This window comes from Catharus ustulatus, chromosome 7, assembly GCF_009819885.2.
Source record: "Catharus ustulatus isolate bCatUst1 chromosome 7, bCatUst1.pri.v2, whole genome shotgun sequence".
Taxonomy (NCBI): domain Eukaryota; kingdom Metazoa; phylum Chordata; class Aves; order Passeriformes; family Turdidae; genus Catharus; species Catharus ustulatus.
In genome coordinates this window covers 29,506,158-29,528,753 of record NC_046227.1, presented here as the reverse complement: position 1 = coordinate 29,528,753, position 22,596 = coordinate 29,506,158, and the positions used below count along the sequence as shown (strand labels likewise).

Sequence of the window (22,596 nt, the reverse complement as noted above, 5' to 3'; positions counted from 1 at the left end):
GAATCAGCTAGAGTGTGCAGGTAGGAGATCAAGTGATGAGAACAGCTCAGTATCAGTATCCCTCAAACAGAACTTAAATAGAGACACAGCAGTCAAATTATTGACTATGTAAATTTACCTACAGAAATTACCAAGTTCTTTGGTTTGGTTTCCACACTGAACTTGTTAACATGATACACCTGGAAATGGCACTTGAGACTGGGATAACAAGCATCTAAACATTATAATGGAGATCTACAGCAGGGAGAGATACATATGTTGTCATAGAAACTGTGCAGGAAAAGTGTGTAGGAGTAAAGCATGGCACAGAAAAGCATCTGGGAGAAAGGGCTGAAGAGCTGAAGTTACTCAGCAGCCCTTAAGGTTAGATGACACGTTAATAAAAACCAGTTGGTTTTCAACATATAGGTAATCACAGAGGAAAGGAGTCTTAAGAGTGAGCGGCAGAACAAGAAGGCAGCAGTGCCATGTTGTGCCATAGTGTGGGGCAGAAAAAGTCTAGAGAAAGGTCGGAGATGGTCATGAGATAGATGAAAAACCTGGGAAGCTCCCCAACCCCAGCATGTGCCCTCCTGTGCCTGCTGAGCACACCTGGAGCCAGGGGGTGATAAGGTCACATGCATTCCTTGCACTCCTCTCCCAGCAGCAAGTCCATGGAGGGTGACCCAGCCCAGCTCATTCAGAGCCTGCACAGAACCTCTTGGGTGGTCCCACAGTGCTGCAGGGCTGACTCCTCTGTGATGGACTTACATGTGGCCACATTTCTTGAAGAAACCAGGCCCTAAGCAGACAAATGTGCCCTTTTGAATTCCAGAATTCCCCACACAAAGAGCTTGAGTATGGGGAATATCTGGAGGAAGCTCCTACTTTACTCTGTTGGGGTGATTGACACGGCACAAAAGATCTCCTTGACTCAGGGAGAGGAGTCACCCAGGCTCTGTTGAGGCAAGGCAGAAGGGAAATCCTCCCATGGTGCAGAAGGGCCAGACAGAAGTGACAGGGTCCAGCTGCTGCACTTTGTGCTAGAACAGCCTGCACTCAGCCACAGTGGTGTGTGAGGCAACACCCCAAACTCCCTTCCTGCTCACAAGTTGGAGAGAAAAGGGCAGGGAGGAATCCCTGTGTGGCTTGAGCAAGCAGAGGGCTGGCACTTGGAAAAGACCCAGGACACACATCCAGCTGTCAGCAGCAGCTCCATCACATGGCAACATTAAGGCCATGCATGCTGAGAAGTGATGCAAGGGCAGGAAAAGGGATTGAAACCTGGGGCTTATCAATAGTGTGGCTGTGGAAATGTCTTGAACTCTGTAACGTGGTTATCTTCTGTTGCTGCTGCTGAGCTGCACCTCTAGGACAAGCTTTAGTGTGTGTGGGGAGTTGGAAGTCCTTCAGGATAGTGTAAATGCTTTGAGGGTTCCAGGTGGTGGGGCTGGGTGTTGGGGTCTAGAAGACAAAAGGCAATGTGAATTTGCTGATTGCAGTTTGCCAGTGTGGAGTGGGATGGGGTGGTGTGAGCTTTGCTCTTGTGTGGTGGCTGCAGAGCAGAGTTGCTTCTGACACTTTTGGAGCACCATGGTTGCACGATGAGGATGACAGCTCCAAGCTGTGGCAAGATGCTCTGCATACAGAAGCATTAAAGAAAAATGACACAGGCAGCATCTCCCAAGAAGCCTCTCTGGAGGCAGAGGCAAGGCCCTTCAGTCCTGTTCTTCACCGAGTTCTGAGGGCACAGTCCTTTCCTTGGAGGGTGTCTATCAGAGGGGAAGCTACTGGGATTACACCCCCAGTTTCCAGCCAGACCCAGCCTTTGCTCCTGCCCCAGTTTCCATTTCCACATCAGGATTGTGTAGGGTTGAGATAATGCTGGACCCTGGAGCATGACTCAGTGCAAGGCACACTGAGTGCTGCTCAAAATGGAGCCAAAAGTGAGTGTGAAGTACGTGAGTGGGCTGTGGATAGGGATAGAAAATAGAAACTTTGTAAGCAATGTAAGATGCTGTCATGTGTGAGTGTGCTGCTTTCAGCTGGACCTGAATTACAGCAGGATATGACACATAGGGACTGATAGAGAAGAGCAAGGAAATTAGGGAATGACTGACAGTGATTGAGAAAAAGATTTTGACTCCTTAAGACTACAGAAGATCTGATGAATAACTGTTCAAAGCCGAAACCAGTGCTTCATACATGTTAAACAGCAAAACCAGAGACCCAGGGACTCACTCACGCCCCTAAAGCTCCAAAATTAAGACATTCTCTCAAAATGTATTCACAGTGTGAAATACTCTAGTGGGTGAAATAGTTTGTGTTACAATTACCCGACCTTACAGCCATTTTCACCTACAGTCATGAGAACACAGCCATGAGCTCAATGTGTTGAAGGACAAAGGCTGTTTATTTTAACCAAATTTCCTTCCTTGTTCTTGTGTCATGGAATCTACAGTTTTAGTAGGTAGGTATCATTTATACTTAGTAAGAATTGGAAGTTCTTTCATTTTTATTATCCAGAAGTATTTTTCCCAGGCTATTAATACAGTATCAGTTGCCTTGAGAAAGAATTTAACCTCAAGAACAACTGTAGGATTACAAAGTGCAGATATGAAGCTCCATCAGTGACGTTACTTTTCTGTCATTTTCTCATTGCCAGGCAGCTCCCCCAGTTCAGCAACGATTATGAAAAGTTGCATTTCTCATGCAGTGAAGGCAGGCTGCACTTGTGGCTTTCCTTTCCCAGGACTAATGCCATTCCCCCGTATGCCTGTAGAGGATGTAGTTCCCTTAGCAAACAGGAGCAGTAATAGTTTTGTCTTGTGTAGCCCAGCTATCAGAAGTGGATCCAGATTTAAGACTGTTAAACTTGGTCTCATCCTAAAATACTAAACCAGGAAAAAATCCTGAATTAGGCCAACAAGAGAGTGATAAAAAACTTGTATAATTATATATATATTTTAAATTTGCACTTTTATTTAAAGCATGCAGGTGATGAAAGCTATGCTGAAATTTGTGGCTTTTACTCTTTGAACTTTGCTGCTCTGAGGACACAATACTCATCATGTTAAGTGCCTTTAAACTGAAAGAGAATAGGTTTAGATTAGATATCAGAAAGAAATTCTTGACTGAGAGAGTAGTGAGGCACTGGCACAGGCTGTCCAGAGAAGCTGTGGAAGTCCCATCCCTGAAAGTGTCCAAGGCCAGTTTGGATGAAGCTCTGAGTAACTTGATCTCATGGAAAGTGTCCCTGCCCATGGCAGTGGGGTGGAATAAAATATCTTTAGGGTTGCTTCTATGGCCATTCCATGATTCTATACATAGCCAGGCTATAAACTTTGAAAGAAATAAAGAAGAGTTGTTTTAATGTTGATCAAATCCTGAAATTAACAGAATGATCAGTTGTGGCAAGTTTACTTGAGCTGTGATAAAATACAACCTACTTCAGCTAGTAGCTGTATTTGGGCCTATAGGGATTCGATTTGACAAATGTCAATAAACATTTGTTATCCTATTCACGTGTTCCTCCTCCAGATCTGCAGCTCTTCCTCGTGTCCTCCTCCAGAGCCAGGAATCTCAGGCAGTGTGAGGCTAGGGCTGGCTGCAGGCAGGGCACAGCTGTGAGACTCACCCTCTGCTGCTCTCCCCAAGACCAGGGTGAGATCCAGGTCATTCTGAGCCACTAAACTGCAGCCAGGGAAGGAGACTGAGAGCAGTGAACTGAGCACGAGTTATAATTAGTAACATCCTAAACTAGAGAGAAAAGGCAGATCAAGCTGTATAAGCTCTTAGCAAACGTGGTTTAGCTGTCAGCCTTTCTGTGCAATTCAGCATTTTGTCAATGCCATCTTACGAGAGACTCTGGTACTGCACATGCAGCTCCTTTTGTAAGATAAAAAAGGCAACTGCATAGGGGAAGCAAACCTGAGTTTACCATGCTCAAATACTGAGGGGCTGTAGAAATGTGCACTAAGGGTTGCTGGGGTGCTGGGAATGTTCTGGGTGGAGGAATATTCTACTGACCACCTGTGATGGTACAAAAGTCAGGCACAGGCGAAACTGTGTCTCTGCTGGGACTGGTTGTCCTTGAGCAGAGGGGAAATAAAACACACAAGTGGAATTCTTGCCTGAGTTGTTTTTGCTTCAAATTTTCCCAGCAAAATTTCAGGCTTATTGGCATAGGTTATGATACCATGCAATTATATATTTTCAATCAAAGTTTCAAGGGATTGGTAGAGCAGGAAGCAATGTGTTTGGAGAGCAAGGGGAGTGCAGTTCTGGCCAAAATTTTCTTTGCTAGACGATGTTACTCTGCTGATTTGCTCACCTGTAGATTCCCAGGAAAAAATGCAGGAAAAAACCCTTTTTTTTATCTCCCCCAGTGACAAATATGTTCCTGAAAAGGTAGAAGTGGTTAATTTTATGTCTGTGCACTGTCCCTCTAAGGGAGATTCTAGGCATAGATGCAATAGGCAGTCCCCACTGGTCTGCTGGAGGAGACTTTGTGCTTAGTAGGGAGGGAGGAATATGTGATCATTAAGGACCACATTAAAGTTTATAAATATATTTTAAAGACACAATTCTCATAATGTGCCCTCATCATTTGCTGTCCAAAAGCAAAGGTGTTTTGAATGTCACTGGGAAAGTTGAAATATGCTGGTAGGAGGTAGGAAGGCCAGGGCAATTTTCACGGGGTAAAAAGCTGCTACCAGAGAGGTGCTATAGGTAAATAAATTGTCTGAAATATGTCCTCCTTTAAAGTTTTGCTTCTATATATGATTCTCACATAGGAAATTTTTTGCATCTTTTGCAGCTTGGTTGTTTACAGTATTGTAGGTGTATAATAAGAGCTGGAGAGTGGAGGAGGGAGTTTGGGTGAGATGAGAATTGGTCTCACTAACCACAGTCATGTCTGCTTCTGCCTTCATCTTCTTCATGTGCAGATTGATGAAAGTCAGAATGAGGATCCTTTGCCCCTGATTTTAAGAAATGATGCAGCTGCAGTCAGTGAAACTGTGGTTGGCCAAAATCCATGACTGCCCTGAAAGATTTCACAGAGCCAATCCAATCTCTCCCAGTTAGATATGCTGGCATTTCATGAAAGAAAAATTGGAGGAATAACAGGAAGAAAAAATGTGTTTCCTCTCAAGGCCATGTCATGACATTGCTCAGTGCAGGGAGTTTTGGGTTTGACCCTGCACCGTGGGTCTCAAGCAGGATGCCAGCTGTCACATCCCTTCTTGTGTATGGAACAGCTGGATCCCTCTCTCCTCTCAGCCCACTCTTATTTTGCAGGGAGAATTCCTGTAGCCCTTGTGTGGGAAGATGACTGAAGGTAGGAAGATAATTATGTGAAAATTATAGTGGAAAATGTGGTTGCTACTCCCTGGATGGAATGTGGTGAGCATACAGTGTGAGGAGGACTAAATGGAGGGAGGAGGGGAGTGGAGACACTGCGGCCAGGCTCTGGCAAAACCCTTGCACAGGAGGGAACTCAGTGGTACTTTCCCGCTGATAATCCTCGCAGCAGCTGAAAACCAATGGAGGTAAAGGAAGATATCCTACTGTTGAATCAGCATCCGTGGCCTGAAACATCTGTCCATCTGAAGGTTATCGCTGGTGTATCGTGATACCCACCCAAAGGTACGAGCACCCCTGAGATGTATGACTAAAGTCACTCAAGCTGCACCAGAATGTGAAGAAATAGTGTAAAAGTTACATAAGGTAGAAACATAAATATAAGAATATGGAAGTATGTAAGTTAAGAAATGGGGAGAAGTTAGGGAAGACTCCATTGTAACTTCTGGGATCAGCCTGTGGGAAGCTGCCTTCACCCCAGGGACACCTGCAGGGTAAGAGCTGTACTGGGAACGCTGAATGGTCATCTTGACCGAACTCTGTTAGGGATTAGAGTTTGTTGGTAGTTACTTGGAATTTGTGCACTGCTTTGAACACATTTTTGCGCTCAGATACTGTCACCGGCAACCCTCGACCCTTAACCTGCCACAGTTTTATTGTTACTGCGTAACCTGTTACGCGAGTCCTCGCAGAGCGCTGTCAGCCCGATCAATTATTAACGCCGTGAGGAAATCTCCCCTTTTCCGCGATGACGCGCGGCTCCCGCACCGCCCCGAAGGTCTCCGAGCGCTGCCCGCACTAAAGATGGCGGCGGCGCTGACCCGGAAGGGGCGGCGGGGCCGGGCCGGGTGAGGGAGCGGGAGGGCGGGATCGCCCATCCCGGCGCGGCCGTGCGGGAGCCCGGCCAGCCCAGCGCGGCCAGCCCGGCCCAGCCGAGCGGGGCGCGGGGGTGCCGGCGGCCGCCGCCATCGCAGCCCGCATGGGGCGGGCTCGCTCCGTGCGCCGGGGCCGGGGGCGCCGCTGAGGGGCGGGAGCCGCGGCGCCATGCAGGGCGCGGACCCGGCGGCGGCCATGAAGGGGCCGGAGGGCGAGGGCAAGACGGAGCCGCTGCCGGCGGCGGCGGGGCAGAGCGGCGGCGGCAGGAGCAGCGGCGGCGGCCGCGGCGGCAACAAGAGCTGGCAGTACAGGTGGGCGTGAGGCGCGGGGAGGGGCGGCGGGCCCGGAGCTGCCCCGGCGCGGGTGGGCGGCGTGGCTGCCCCGGCTGCGGCAGCGCTGGAGCTCCCCCGGCACCGCCGGGAGCGGCTCCCTCCGTCCCTGTGCCCGCCATCCCCGCGGTGCCCGCGGGCGGGCGGCTCCCCTTCTCCACCAGCGCAAAGCTGCTGGGGGTGATGTGCCTTGGCTCCTGCCTTTCAGATCCTCTTTTCCCCTCGCACAACGTGGAGACCTGTTTGAAGTTGTTGGAGCGCTTTACCGCTTTCCAGCCTTTCAAAAAAAGAAAAAAAAAAAAAGCAAAAAATAAAAAAAGCTGAACTTTGTGCCGAGTTTTAGATCTTTTAAAAGAACTTAATGGCAGTCATTAATTTTTTTTTAATGTTAGCTGCTGACAGTAAAACTGAGTGTACCCGGAGTTTCAGTCTTATCTAACTTGTTTTAAGAACAGCTGTGCTTAGCATAAATCGCCGTGATTACTCAGGTCCAGCAAGTCAGCAGAAAGGAGCAGAGAAAGCCGGAGAACGGCATTGGTTTGAATTATTTGCCTGTGTGTTCGGGAGACTTGAGGGTTTCCATCTGCTTTTTTCGTGCTTTCTGTTTGAGCACATTCCTACTCACCCGAGCATCGCTCGGGAGATTCCCGAATCCCCGGGTCTCCTCCTGGGCTGGAGTTCTGCCATGTTGCTGTTGGAAATGCTGCTGTTGTGTGAAGTTTGCACACTTCTCCTTCTAATGGAGACTCTCCAGAGCCGTCATCTGCCAGCCCAGATGGACTGGCTTGCTGATTGCTGCTTGTGCAGAGCGCGGAGCCGGAGCTGCGGGCGGGCGGAGGGACGGGGGATGCTCCGGGACACGAGCGCCCAGGCCCGGGATGTGCAGGCACCGAGCGCCCCGGTACTTTCAGCTGGGAGTGAACAGCGCAGTCATCCTGAGAATCTGGGTCATGAGTGCTTTACTTTTCGGGTGCCTAGTGCCGGAAAGAGAAGTGGTGATTTCAGAGTGAATATTTCAGGCTGTTAAGTCGGAAAGCTGTTTGTCATATGTAGCTATTGGCTGTTTTAACCACTGTTTCCAGTTGCTTTTTAAACTCTGGATTCAAGTAGAACTGAGTTTTCTGATGAAAATTGCTATTACTGTAAGCAAGCTCACACTTCCTATCCATGTTTCACTCTGAAAGAGGAATTAGTTTATGCAATCAAAATGGAAATATTTTATACTTTTATGTGGAATTTGGGGCACTGGAAGGGATGAGATGCCTGATTTGCGTGGATGTCTTTTTAGCTATAGTGTGTTTGTGATGGTGGTCACTGGTCAGTGCTGTACAGTGAAGTTCCACTTTTTAAAATTATCCATCCAATTGTTTTGTTTCTTCTTTCAGTGCTATGGCTTGTATGACAAAAATTGAGCTGACCCCGAGTGTTAGCCATTTTCTTGGCTGTCATTCTTTTTCCTTGTAGCTATCAATATCTTGTTTAATTTGCTCTAAAACTTTAGTGCAATTTTTTTTCCCCCTAGATCATTTGGAGAAATTTAGTGCAGTAAATGAATTATTGTGGGCACTTGAGATACCTCACTGTTAATCTCTGCTCTGTTTGGAATCAATTATTTACTCTTACATTTGTTTCTATATCTAATTACCCTCAAAATATCACCTTCTTCCCCATCTCCCTAGAAAGTCCTCCTGAACAAGGTGCTGTAGCTTAGTTTTCAATTTGTGAATTACTTCTGTGCTAAAATGCGTTTGACAAAAGACAAACTCCCCAATGATAAACCAGTGTCTAACATAAGGGTTTTAGAAACAGATTTTCTGGGAACTTTTGGTGGAAGTTTGATCTTTAACTTTCATAGCACAGAGTCTGAGCAGTGTGTGATTGGTAGGAGCAGGATCCTGAAGTTCTTGCTCTCCATAGACCACATCTGATGCAGAAGTTTAGCTCATTGTTTGGTGAAGCATCTGGTCAAAACAGCAATAGCAGAGTTTCAGACAGTGGGACAACAGGTACTTGATACTCAAATGCTCCAAGTGGGGAATTAAGACTATGGATAAAAAATAAACTTCCAAGACTGCTGGAACCTGAAATAATGAAAACTGAATCTCTCGAGGAGGTGCAATGTCACACACTTGGCATAAATTGAGTATCTAGAAAATAAAAAATGAAGCAGGAAGTCTGACTTTTTATTCCTGTAGGGGAATAATAGGGTGATTTTTAAATATCAGATATTTAGTGGAGAATAGACAACCGGAGACTGCCAGACACTTCGGATGATGTGAAGATACAGCTGAATCTCTTGTCAAACTTCCTGCTTGTAGCCTGTGAATTTGTGAGTTTAGGCAGCCAGTATAGCAGTGCTGCTTCTGAAATTTATAAGGGATTGGTTTCTTCTGAGGGTAGGAACATGATTTTTTAAAAATTTTTTTTAATTTACTTGGTAGGCGTTGAGAGTTCTTGAGAAACTGCTCTTCTAGCCATCTGACAGGAAATGATCTTGTTTTCTTGTGAATATATGATCAGGTCAGAGTGTGTCTGAGAGCAACCAACCATTGGCTTCATTTTCCTCACTGTGGAGTCAGGAACAGCCTGAGTGTTAACCTGTATTTAAGTAGATAAAAAGAGCCTCAGAGGCTGCACTGCACACTGCATTCTTTAACCCTGTCTTCATTTAGAGAAACAATTACCAGGAGGTAAGACTTCTGAATAACTTCAGATTATTAAAAGGCTACTTGATAAAATAGTTTAAGATGATAATATTTTCTTTATTTTCAGCAGTAACCAAGCTGTGAAGTAAGTACAGCCTCACCCATAGAAAGAATTACTTGCACTCAGCAATTCTGCTTTACCTTATGACTGGCTTCATTTGGTTTTTGCTCTGGGTTAAATGAATAAGAGTGCTTTCAAAGCAGTGAGAGAGAGGATACAGGTTGGGCTGGTACTTCTGTGACATGTGATTTGTAGTCATTCAAATGGCATAAAAGTTTCACAACCAGAGAGCAGAATTTCTGTCTATGAGCTGTTTGGAGAGCTGATCAGAACATCTGCTGGAGAAGTATAACAAGTCCTGCCAGCCTGGCTTGAGGGGCTTTCAGATAATTTTGAGAGAAGTGATGGGCAGTCACTCATTCTTACTTATCTACAAAATGGAATATTCAAAGCATTGTGGATGACTAAAGAAACAAGATTGTCTTTCCCAGTTGGAGACATGCAAGTGTGCTGTCCTTTTATGTTTTTCTTAGTTGTTCAGCTCTCAAATACATAGATCAATTCTGCTATTAAAAGTATTCCCAGCATTTCTTTCCCTGCCATTAGAAATACAGGTAAGATGTTCATGAATTCCCCAAATGATTGCTGATTTTGAAGCTTACAAACTGTATTTCAAAAACTATTTGCTTTTTCATTTCTGCTTTTATTTTTGTAGATAGCTGCCTTTGTTCCTTATTTCTCAAATGGTTTTAGCATCTGTTCATTATGGATTTAGCCACGTATAGTTATAAAATGCTGCAGATTGTATCTTTTGCTCTTTGTTTAAGGGAGTGAGTTGCCTTCTGTTAGTTGTTCTTGAGAGTTTACCTGAGTGCTGCAGGGTTATTCACAGTTGTCAGTTAGTATAGAAACCCATTTGGATGAAAGTAGCTTCAAGGAGTAAACTTCCTAGACTGGTAGTATTTTTTTTAACTTTTTTTTTTTTCTTGGTAGGTGTGAAAATGGCCATTAAGAGGGTTTCTCATGCTGGGTGGCTTCTGCTGGTCATTAATTAGTTTATTAAATTAGGACAGATTCTCTTGCAGAATTACTCCATGTGGCTTTGGGCTGGAGTAGGAGGCTGAGAAGAAGAGCAGAGTTTTGCCAAAGGGTAGCACTAAATGTTTTTTGGTATCCAATGCAAATGGATAACAAATTTTAAACAAGTGAAATGGTTGCTAGTCTTCTTTTGTGGGTTTTAGGGCTTTCTCAGTTGATACTATGCAAGCATCTTCATAAATACTAAAAAAGGGGAGTAAACAGTTACTGACCTTAATTCAGTGTTCTGTGTTTGAGCAGGCCAGCATGTGACAATGTAGCAGAAGAACTGGTAACTGGAAGAAGTGAACATATTTTAATTCTGCATTTTGAGATGATTGTGAACACTTTTTTCTAAAATCTTGCAGTAGGGAATGTGCTTTAAAGGCAGTGCTCATTTCTAAGTTTGATCCCTGTTGCCATTGAGGATGACTAACAATGCTTTGCACTTCAAACACATAGAAACAAAGCATGTGAAACTGAGCTAGACCGTGAAAGCATTTGATTTTCATTCCTGCTGTCTTGCAAAAATGATCTAATTAGCAGTAGTAAAGGGAAATGTCTTCAAACTGATACAATACTGATCCTTGTGTTGGGAGTGTCCCAGTGTCAATCTTAGTTGCAAGAAGATGTACTGAGTGTTCCTAGTTTCTCTGTGTTTCTGGGCACATTCCAAGAAGTGTTTGATCTTGGGAGGATAAATTTCATCTGTTTGGTCTTTAAAGCTGGAACCAGCTTGATAGAAACAGACACAGGAGGTGATGGCAGCTCAGTGTTCAACAATTGCAAACCTCTCCCTTGCTGGTCCTCTCTTCTTGTCTGGGCATCAAATCCTTGCTTAGGCTGCAGCAGGGTGGTGTGAGCTGACCAAATCAACTGGCTCCTGAGAGCAGACCAGAATTTAATCTGTGCTCCCTGTTGCTTACTAAGTAATGTCCAAACCTTCATGTAAATATTAGTGTCATTCTAGGACAGTTCTCTGTTGCATTGATACCCCTAGTGCTTCCTTTTTATTACCCATCTCCTTTGTTCTGGATTTTCTTTTTGCATTGCTTGAAACAAAATTCTTTGGCATTCCAGGTGGAGTTTGTGTGTATTTGCTGGAATCAATAAGTGTTAATCTCTTTGTGGGGCACAGCTGCAGAGGGAGAGAGAGGCTGTAATTTTGTAGTGTCACTCCCAGGTGGGAGGTCTGGCAAGGACTGCTCCAGTTTTGATTTCCCTCTGCTCTTGCAGCTCACTTCCTCAGTATCCCACTGTTGTAAGAACCTGCTGGCACTGTCACATTGAGGTGCCATCCCCCCAGGGAGATGTTGTTTGTACTAGCACCTTTTGGGTTGGCTGGTGGCTCTGATGACACAGCCAAGCCTGTGTCAAAGTGAGTCCTGACCTTCCTTGCTTCTGTTTCTGGTGATGCATGGCAGGACCTTCAAAAAACCCAGGCTGCTCACTTTCTGACTTGTTGCCGGTATTTTTTGAGGTGTGATTTGGAGTGCTGAAGAGATGATTTTCTGAAGTGGTTGCTGTGAAATTCAGAATTTATTTCTGCAATTTTGTGTATTCGTTTTTATTACTAAAATCGGATTAGGAGTGTTGTCACATTGATTTGCTGTGCTGGAGGGAGCTGGCTGAAAAACCTGGTGCCTGAATTTCTTTATCCTCATTTGGCTCTTTGCTTAAAGAGTATATCATGCTCCTTGCACTAATTTAGAAATTATGCATTTCTCATCATTTGCTCATTAGAATAGACAAGAAGCTCATACTTAAAACGATCAACCAGTTACATCAATCTCAGGAATATTAAAATATTAAGGTCATCTTTTACCAAACTGATTTTATACTTGGTAAAGCCCCAGGCACTTCTCAAAAGGCAGGTTAGCCCTTCATGTTCACATACATATTTAAACTTGGAAAATTGGTGTCGGAGCAGATGTGTCATAAATTAAGAAAAGTAAATCTTGGTGTGAGGGGTGGTAGGTAGACACAGTTGGGGAAACACTTGTGGGTAATCCAAACAGGAGTTTCATGCTGACTGATGTTCTGGTAGGGAATGTGAGCCCAATTCCTGAGCCAGGGGACAAGGTCTGGGTTTCCTTCTGCAGCCCTGTGGCTCCTGGAGTGCTATCCCTCTCTGGCTTCTCCAAGGCTCTCCTTGCTGGACAGGCAGGAGTGTCAGTGTGGGAGGTGGTTCTGGCATTCAGTGTGCTTATCTTCATAGTGGGATATTCACTTACTGTTCAAATTAAGTAAAATGAAGAAGCACCAATTTTTTGTAGTGTCTAAATATCACATAATTTGTGCTGTCAATGGAACAGATTTAATGAGTTAATGGCTGTTACAAATGGCTATCCTTAACTAAGTGCAAATAGTATTTTTCTTCACCTTTTCTAATGTAATTATGTAGCAGAGTTAATTACCGTTGTACAACATGAACATCCTTCTGTGCCACACACATTCTCTCCCCAGAGAGAAGATGAAAAACAAACTGCGAGTGCCTGACCTAATCACATTGCTTAATGCAGGAGCAGAAAGCACCAGCTGCTGCTGTTATGTTATCCTGGGAAGGTTCCTGTGCTGTACTCACCGTACTGTGGAAATGAAGGCACAAGTGCAGTGACCCCTGTTTACTTACAGAGCTTGCCTTGACGTGCCCTCTGATCCCCTGCCAGCACTGAGGAGTTCTTGGAGGGGATCGCTGCCTGCTGGCAGCGCTGCCAGACAACTTTCTTCTTAGAGTGCTTTCAAAGCTTGCACCTTTTCACACTTTTCTCTTCTGTGTGTCTAATGCTGAAATGGGAGGGGAGGGCAGATTGAAGCTGGGAAGGAGAAATGCTGTTCCTTCATGTGTGTTAAGCTGCCAATCTTGTATTTGACAGCCTGCTTTGGAACTTTTTGTCCTGGGTAAGCATTTTTTCCTTTTTGCTTTCAGTTGTGGATTCCAGAACTTTCAAGGAGGCTAGAAATCTTTAAAATCTTGGTTTATGTTTAGATATTGTCAAATTAGTTTTCCAAAGAGCCTGTTTTGCACTGAGGAAATTGGTTATTTTCATTGTATGGTGATGTATCAGAAAGCAAGAGATCTGCTGGGTAGAGCTGCAGGACGCTGTGTAAAGGAACTGGTTTGTGACCCTGCCTCTGACTTCCTTTGTGATAATAGTTATATATTATTCATACTGGTTTCCCCTGATGATCACTAGCTGTGTTCCTCTTTTTCTTGCAGGAGTGTTTTTGGAACAGTTGGTTCTGATTTTGCAAAACTTTTGCAGGGTCTCAGTTGCAGCTGAAATCAGCGGAAGCCATGATTTGAATGTATGACTAAAATAAAATAAAAATAGGACTGCATTGGTCTCAAAATTAGAGAGGCAGAAAATTTCATTGTGCCTTAGTTCCCTCTATCCAAATGGAATGGTAACATTTTTGTTCTTTTATTTTTCAGTACACAACTCCTTCATAAATGTCCATAGCAAACACAAGAAAACCACGAGGGAACTCATTATTAGAGCATGAGTTCCAAATGAATAATGCCTCATACTCATTGCACAATGAAAAGGAGCTGTTTTGAATAATTCCTTGTCTGGGAATCACTGTTCCCTTAAAGCACCTAACAAGAAAGTAGCTCTCTTTACATGTGGTCATAGTCATTGGTGGTTAATGTGTGTGCTTTCTTATTTAGCATTTGAATCTTCCTGGTGTCTTACACCTCAATTTTAATGTAAGAGTATTTTTGCTTAATTTCTCTGTGTTCAAGATTTATAGAATTATTTGGGTTGAGATGGACCACTGGGAAATTTCTAATCCTCCTGCTCAGCCTCCTACTCAAAGCTTCAAAGTCAGAAAATGTCATTCAGGACTGCTGAATTGCACCACTTGTAATTATTTGTCAGCTAGACTTTAAACTACTGACCATTGTTTCTTGAGTTTGGTGGTCTGCACAGGCTTTTGCTTGTATTTATGAATATTTAGATAAATCAATTGACAATAATCTATTTAAGTGTGTTCTTACTTACTTGAAAGGTGATAATAAATATAATCCTTAGTTTTTAACCTGAAATGTTGTAATATTTCAAAAATAATTACAAAGCAAGAGGCTCATCTGAGGTAGCTGATTAGTGTGTTTACCTTCCATTTCTGTGTTTTATTGCTGCAGGGTCCAGAATGGCAATGTGTCATTTTTAATATAATCTTTTAAAATTACATAATCACAAAAATCTGCAAGGACATGTCTGCATATTTCTGGTGGGCTAGGAGCTACTAGATTGGAAGGAGAGCAGAATGCCTTGGGATGGAACATGTACTAAGGTGAACATGTTGAATTGTGCCAAAGAAAAACTGAACAATACAGAGATTTTCTCCACCAGTCTCTGTGGGTGGTGCTCACCAGGATCCACTGCTTTCCCAGGTATCATGGGCAGCAGATTGTCCAAAACTGCAGAGATACTCATCCATCAGTGCTTTGTATCTGTTGTATTGGTACTGTTCATTGGGCAGAGCAGTTTAATTGGACTACTTGAGCTTTCTAAAACTAGATTGTGAGAGAGTTTTGTGTTTTGTTAACAGTAACGTATGAAACTGTGCGTTATGGTGTGCTGATGTGATGCATAAATGGTAGCAAAGCTGCAAACAACCTCTCCAGAGGCTTTAAGGGAAGAGTTCAGACCTTTTTTGCTCCAGCTCTAAAATGATGTTGGCTAAATCTACAGTTTGTTTTCCACTGATATCATTGCAGCAAAATCTGCTGGGTTGGCTACTGACTCTTGGGTGCAGCTTCAGTTCTGTTCCGCTGACGCAAATCCACAGATAAATTGTCCATGAGTGGAGTCCTTGCTGACTTGAGATGTTCACCTGTGTGTGAGAAAAATTGCTGAGCTGAATGTCACTGCAATTTTTTTCTAGGCAGATGTATTGTGAGAGCTAGAGAGCTGTGTGAATTATAAAGTAGTTAAATAATCAGTTTTATAATCCTTATGTGAGAACAGTATTTAGCTACTTATTAAGTTAATATTGCCTCTTTTCTTCTATTTGCTACACTGCAAAAGTGTTACCCGAGTTTCATTTGTATGTAATTGACCTGTGCCATTAATGCTGAAAAGAGGAGCATGGAATACAAATTTAGTTATGATGGTTTAAAAAAAAAAGAAACTTGTCAGCTTGATTTATCATTCTCCTTGAGAAGTAGTATTGATAGAACTTGAGGTGCCAGCATGACTCTTGTGTTGGGAGAGGGGCTGGGGAGGGAGGGCTGTGGGAGAGCCTCTCACTCCAGGGGTGGGGAGGCTGGGCTGCATTATGCTGGAATCATGGAGCTGATAGCTCGTTTTGGCTCTGCCACACCTTTTTTGTGTGGCAACCCTGAGCTGCTCTTCCAGTGCTTCTCCCAAGGATTTACAGGAATGTATGTGAAGTTTTTATATCTAATGAGGGGGTGTGTGTTGCTGGCATATGTGGAACCAAGTGGTGATCTGAAGTATCGTCAGGGTGTACTGTTGCTGTTCTTGTCATGGTGTGGGACCTCTTTGCCTTGAACCTGTGGGCAAATGGAGATTAACAAGATCATTGAAAATGGTCACTGCTTTTTCCAAACTGTATGGTTGAAATAATTTATTGGTTACATGAGTTTAAATGGGCTACTCACTGTTACAGTCCTCATTTCTTTATTTTCTTTTTTTTTTATGCTTTGCTAGCTTTTAATATGAAGCCAGTCTCTTTCACCAGGGGTTTGCATCTTGCTGTGAGCTCACTACATCTTTGGTTGGCCAGGATCCAAAGGCGCTGTCATAACAGTGGTCATGGCAGCTCTGGAGCTGGATTCACTTTCAGGAGCTCTCCCTGACATCTTCATGGGCTCCAGACTCCTGGTCATCCTTCCTGCTGGCAGCAAATCCACACATACTCAGCTGCTGCCTGAAGTCATCCTTATGCAAGTCAGTGGGGAAGCCTTTGGCCGCTGCCTTTGCTCTTCAGACAGCTGTTGGGTCTTCAGAGACCTGACTGCTCAAAGCATCCCACGTGCTGCTGTTTAGGTCCAAGTAAAATTAAAATCATCTGAAGGGCAGTGCTGAAACTGTTCTGTAACTGTTTCCCCTGTGGGTGTAATTTTGTGCCTCTGGTAGTTTTTTTTCCCGTGGGGCTTTCATGGGATCATACAAGTGAGGTTATGAAAAAAAGGTTGGTGAAGCCTTCTGTGTTGCTGCTGTGTCTCAGAAAATGTTGGCCCAGCACTTGTCAGGTGTGAGCCTGGGAGTCTTGGCAGAAGCTCCTGGAAGACGTCATTGTGGGACTACTGTTCCTCAGTATCTGCGTCCAACGCCTGGGTGCTGCAAGTAAACAGGATACAGGGGAATTCTGCCTGATTGTCACTGTCTTCTTTCTTCCCTGGGACAGGAGACCACCCTGCAAGGCACTGACAGCTGCTGCAGCTTAGGAAAGGACAAGTAAAACTAGAGAAGAATAAATAAGCTAACAGGGATCCTTTGTGAATCTTTTATCCCTATTGTTTTTCAGTAGCACATAGAGATGTAGAAATCTGGCTTGTGGTAAACATCTTTGATGCAAGGGAGGGATAGTTTTGTGGAAAGAATATGAGCTGATTTTATAATTATATAATTATGCAACAATTGCATAATTGTTTGCAGACACCTGTCATTTGCTTACATGGACAGTCTCAGTCCATCTCATAGTGTTTATCAACTAAAAAATTGTGATAAATGGGCAGTCAAGTTCAGCCTTTGGAAAAAAAAAACAGGTTTTGGGAGGTGGTAGATGTGCTGGATTGAAGTTCAGATGTTGTATCATGTTCTGCATAATTTTTTTCTGGATTGTGATTTGAATAGTATCTTCACTTAAAGTAGTGCAGAGAAAGTTAAAATCATTTTTTTGGATGTCCTTAAGACTGTGATGTGTCTGTTGCAACATTTCCTTTCTTTGACAGGACATGCGAATTTCGACAGAAATAGGGCCTTTAGGGATTGTTGACTCATGGTTGCTGAGCTGTTGCTATTCCTCTGACAATCTGAGGCTGTGGTGAGCATTTTAAATAGCAACAACAGCATCTTGGCTATGGAAAGACACACGTACCCACAGGTACATGTACGTGCACGTAGGCAGCAGTGTGGATGCAAAGGGATTCTGAAAATCAGCAAAGATCCCAAGGGAGCCAGCCCTCACTGTCAGTATTAAGTTGCTTAGTGTTTTGTGTCAAGTTTACTTTTGAAATCAGTTTTCTAGAAGTCAAAACCTCTTGTCAGAAATTTTGGAGGTTTTTGAAGTACATTGGTGGCTTTGAGGCAGCTTTTGCCAGCACTGTTTCCAGTGAAACAACAGTAGGGGATTACTCATATTTTATGGACTGTGGTTATCTGTGAGCAGAGCCAGTGCTTGACCCTCAACCTCTTGTTCTCAAAGCCTACCATTTTACAAGCTTGCTGTAGTGCTCTGTAGAGCTTAGCTGTCAGTTCCATACCAGTGAAATGTTACTGGGTTTTCTTTGGGTGTGATTTTGTATTTTTTTAATGTCAACTGTCTTACATCACTGCTTTAGCAACAGTAAATGTCTTCGTTTAACTCTTACTGTGGAGGCACTAATCTTGAAATTCTTCAAGAAATGCTTTAGTTACAATCCCTGGCCTTGTTCGTAAATAATATTGAGAATATTTTTCTGTATTCATACATGCAGAAGAAGATTAGGAGATTAACTATAGTTCTGTCATGGATTTATGTACAGTTATAGAATTTACTTTTTTGTAAATTGCAATTTGCAGAATGGGTTTTAGATTTCTTTAGTGTATATATTTTTCACTTATTTCAAAATAAACATTAGTTCAAATGTTGAATTATTCTCAGTCACTTTCTCAGACTTCTGTGGGGTGCTATTGAGGCTAGGGATATGAATTATCGAAGAACAGACGTTTGAAGAAGTTTAGGTCTAGACAAAGTGAAAATCCAAGTGGAAAGGAACATGCAGATGGCAGCAAAATGTGATGGTCATTGGATGTGGAACTGCCATCACCAGAAGAGCTGCACTCCCTTCTACAGTGCCTTTTTCTGCATGACAAAATCAGCTATTTTATCTGTCTCACCCAAAAAAACCCCAGAGGTCAAATTGTTTTAGTCAAAACCTATTTGATTTACCCTTGTCAGATGAATGGACTTCCACAGGTCATACACAAAGCCCTGCTGCATTCACTGCAGTCTGAACTTACCTTTCTGATTTTTCTTGGGTTCTGTTAAAGGTACCTGTGATTTAGACATTAATTAATGGGGGTGCAGTGGCTGCAGTCTGAATGTGCTGGGCTATGTACAGTGTCTCACTGAAAAGCAAGGGTGTAGCTCACATTCACTAGAGCCTGAAAAATAATTAGCTGTGACTAGGGACAATTTTCAGGTGATTAAAACCCAAGCTCATGCATTTTTATGACTATGCAATCTCATAATTTTCAGCTAAATTAAGACAGTGAACAAGTCTAAACTGTACTTCCCTTGTATGCCAATAATAACAAATGAGAGGTGTCTGCAGAGGATGAGTTTGGTTATGTCTCCTTTAGCTTCTCTGTACGTTTAAAATATGACACCCTCTGCTCTCCTTATTGTTTTTTTTAATCTGTAGTACCACTTAATGAGCTCTTAGAAATTAAATTCCTAGATAGTCCTGCTGGCTGCTCTCCATTGCTGGATATTATTGCAATACTGATTGCTGCTGTAATAGCTAGAACAGATATTTTTGCTTTTAAAAGTAATATTAAAAGTCAGTAGCTTGTTTTTTTTGTGGGTTTTTTTTTGTGCATTTTTTTGAAAAAAAAAACTCTTGTATCTCTTGGCTTGTGTTGTGTTTCTGAATGGCAGTGATTTACTCTATGGCTGTTTTCATTAGTGTCACCCTAAATAGCTTCCTTTAAGATGAAACAGTGTAATGTGTTATATTTGTCAAACTGTCAGATTGTAATTAATCTGGTGATACTGTCTATAAATGAGGTGTAGACAGCAGCTTCAACTGTTACTTAGAATTTATCCCAGTACTTAGCCCAACTGTGTTTGCAACCAAAACCCACTAATGGAGATGATCCCTTGGCTCTCATAGTCCTGTTTTCCTCACTTTTCCCCTTTTGCTGACATGGGGCTCCTTTGTCCATTTCACAACCAAGGCAGGTTGCTCTGCTCCAATTGACTCTGAATAATTTCATTTAATCTTCAACATACTACAACCTCCAGAAATTTCAGTTTAAAATTTAAATAAGGTTAGAGAGGAATTTCTTTTGAAGAAACAAATAGTGTCTGATATTTGGACCATTGTTTCAATTCTTCTTTGTAATAATAGGAACTTTTTTCTCATGCTGGACCTGAATTGTCTATCAAGAGTGTGCTCCTCAGTGTAGGACTATGTCCTACTGTGAGGTGAGGGCATTGAGGTGGCATTTCTAGATTTATGGGAACATACAGCATAAAGCCAGTCTTTAAACTGTGGTCTTGAAATGAGTAATTTGTAACCATGGTAATTGTAAGCCTTATTTAGGGCAATTGATTTTCAGAAATGGTAATGTATTTTGCCTATAGTGATATTAAGTCTCCATGCCAAGTGCCTTTGATGGATTCTTATTTTTGGTGGATGTTGCAAGTCAAATCTTCGAAGCAGAAACTACTGGATTTTTCCTGTCAGGCCAGAGGAAGAGCTGTTTTGGTTTCAGAACATGTTGATGTGACCTGCACTTGCATGTTGTGTTCTGTAGAACATCTGCTCAGGAGCATGACTGTGCAGAGGAAAGGGTGCTGAATGTGAGGGATCAATAGCACCTCACTGATGTAGGAATAGTTACAGACTGGTGGTTGTGATCCAGGGGTCTGTTAATAAGCTGTTGAAAGTTAATTTTGTTCAGGAGTCCAAAAGTACAAAGTTTGTTTTAAACAGAGAGCAGGAACCGAACATCATGAATACAAAATCTTTAATTACCTGGAACTTGTAAAAATTTGTCTAGAATTGCCTGTTGTGCAGCTAATTGTGGTTTCAAATTATTTGCAATTCAGTAAGTCTGGTTAAATTACTGTAAGAAACTATTTTAGGAACAAGGCTGGAAAGTCTTTAAAGTGCAGCTTTATTAAATTGGTAGTGCCATTTTAAAAATGAATATAAAATTAATCTCCTGGGAATTAAGATGATCAGAAGCTGGGAGGATATAAAATGTGTTTGGTATTGTCTGATTGCTTTTCTCTCTCTTTTGATAGTGATCACATGGAAAATATTTGTGGCTACTTAATGAAATACACCAATCTTGTCACTGGCTGGCAATATCGGTAAGTCTTTCATGGTGCTTTTCAGTAATGTTGGTCTCTGCAGCATCTAAATGAACATGTCTCTGATTTTTTAATAATACTTAGATTTCCCTTTTTCTAGAAGGCAAACTTTATGCAAGAATCTTATGCTTTTCTCAATAGAGATTAAGCTAATAATGTGCAGATGAATAATATTTGTATAAAGACGTGAATATAAAAAAGGCATAGGCAGTATAAAGCAATTAACTCATTTAATGGCTTATAACTATGTTTGTATGTGCAAAAAGCATTCTGGTTTTTTTCTCCTATTCCATAAAAAATATTTATTGTCTTTGTGTTTTCTGCTGAGTATTCACCTTTATACCAAATAATGTTACCACTTAAATTTAAGTGATTAAATTGTAAATTCAAACTCAAGCAGGCTTTTCCGTTTCCCCATGATGTTGTCTCCTCTGGAATAACCTGATTTTCTGTGTCAGGGGAAATTCTCTGGTCAGGTTTCTTGTTTAATGCTCTTCCTAGTGCAGCACAGTGCAACCAAATTAATGTTGGAGAGACAAGTCCTTGGTGTACCACACTGTGCCACCTGTGCTGCCCCTGGCATGGAGGGACTCATGTCAATATACTCAGCATTAAACTCAAGTGAAGGTTGTAGCATAATGTCCACTTCAGTTTTTTTTTTTTTAAATCTGGAATTGCTTCAGTTTCATGGTTTTGCATCTCAACACCTTTGTATCTGGGGTTGTTTCACTCTTAATGTATGTAGTTTAAGGATTTATTAAGCCTTCATAATTCAGGATAAAATTTTTGATTCCCAAAATCTTGCAATAGTGTTCTTCTGTGTGCATGTTGTTCTGTTGTGCAATCCCTGCACACTGAGAAAAAAAATGCCAATAAATTAATTTTTGTGCCATCTTGGGGACATAATTTATATGTTTAGGATTTTCTTGACACAAGTCTTTTAGTTCCAGTCCCATCTGTGTGAACTTGGAATGAGAGTATTGACTCAGTATCACTACCTGCACAAAAAAAAAAGAAAGAAAAAGGCACTGGTTTGATTTAGTGAATTTGCTTTGTTGTCCTTGCAGGTATTTTGTGTTAAACAATGATGCTGGCCTGCTGGAGTACTTTGTGAATGAGCAGTCTAGACATCTGAAGCCCAGAGGTACCCTGCAGCTGGCTGGAGCTGTCATTTCACCCAGTGATGAAGACTCTCACACCTTCACAGTCAATGCTGCCAGTGGGGAGCAGTATAAACTAAGAGGTAGGACCTGGGTTCTTGGGCAGGGGACAATCCTGCCTCTCACCTGGGGCTGCTTGGCTGCAGGGCCAAAGCAAGAGAACCTGGTTGGCAAAATGCCATGAAAACTATATGCAAAACTTCCATCCCACTGTTCAGCTAAAAATGGTCTGTATTTATGGATAGTTCCATAATGTTTGGGTTTGATGACCTTCAGAAGACTTCATATGTGTGGAATGGGGTTTAATATTCATGTGTAGTGTCCTTAAATTGTACTGATTCAAGGTTTTCTAAATCAGTGTGGGTAGCAAAACCATGGTGAAGCTCACAGAGAATTTAATTATTCCTAAGATTGGGTTTGTTAGCCACCTTATGGTGGTTATAAAAGCCCACTCTGATTTTGTAGGCTGCAGAAATCTAGGCTAATAATGTTGAGTATTTTTTCCCTTGAATGATTTTCTAATTTAGTAATTTTTTTAACGTTAAGTACCTTACTTTTATTCCAGGAAAATGTTTTGTGTTGTTAGATTACAATATTTTGAGGGCAGTTATGACTTATTGATGTCTTAAAATTAATTTCTTAGCACTAAAAGTAGCATAAAGAAAGAAGGAAGTATATACTATTTTTGTTGAACTTGACTTAACATTATAGTTACTACTAAAACCAAATTACTTTGCACTGTTAGTCTTGTGATTTTTAAGAATTAAGCAGTCGTTTTTGTCCATACTTTGAAATGTCTTCATTTAACAGAATCCTTTTGGTTT

The 22,596-nt window shown here is 42.3% G+C and overlaps 1 protein-coding gene across 1 annotated transcript in view; it reads left to right on the top strand.

Annotated features, from left to right (window-relative positions):
- Positions 1 to 6,387: 6,387 nt before the first annotated feature.
- Positions 6,388 to 22,596, top strand: part of OSBPL11 (oxysterol binding protein like 11) — a 37,613-nt gene continuing 21,404 nt past the window's right edge. Inside the window, exons 1-3 of the mRNA XM_033064790.1 lie at positions 6,388 to 6,530; positions 20,544 to 20,612; positions 21,680 to 21,855. Of these exons, the coding sequence (XP_032920681.1) occupies positions 6,388 to 6,530; positions 20,544 to 20,612; positions 21,680 to 21,855 (388 nt within the window). The remainder of the gene's footprint in view (positions 6,531 to 20,543; positions 20,613 to 21,679; positions 21,856 to 22,596) is intronic.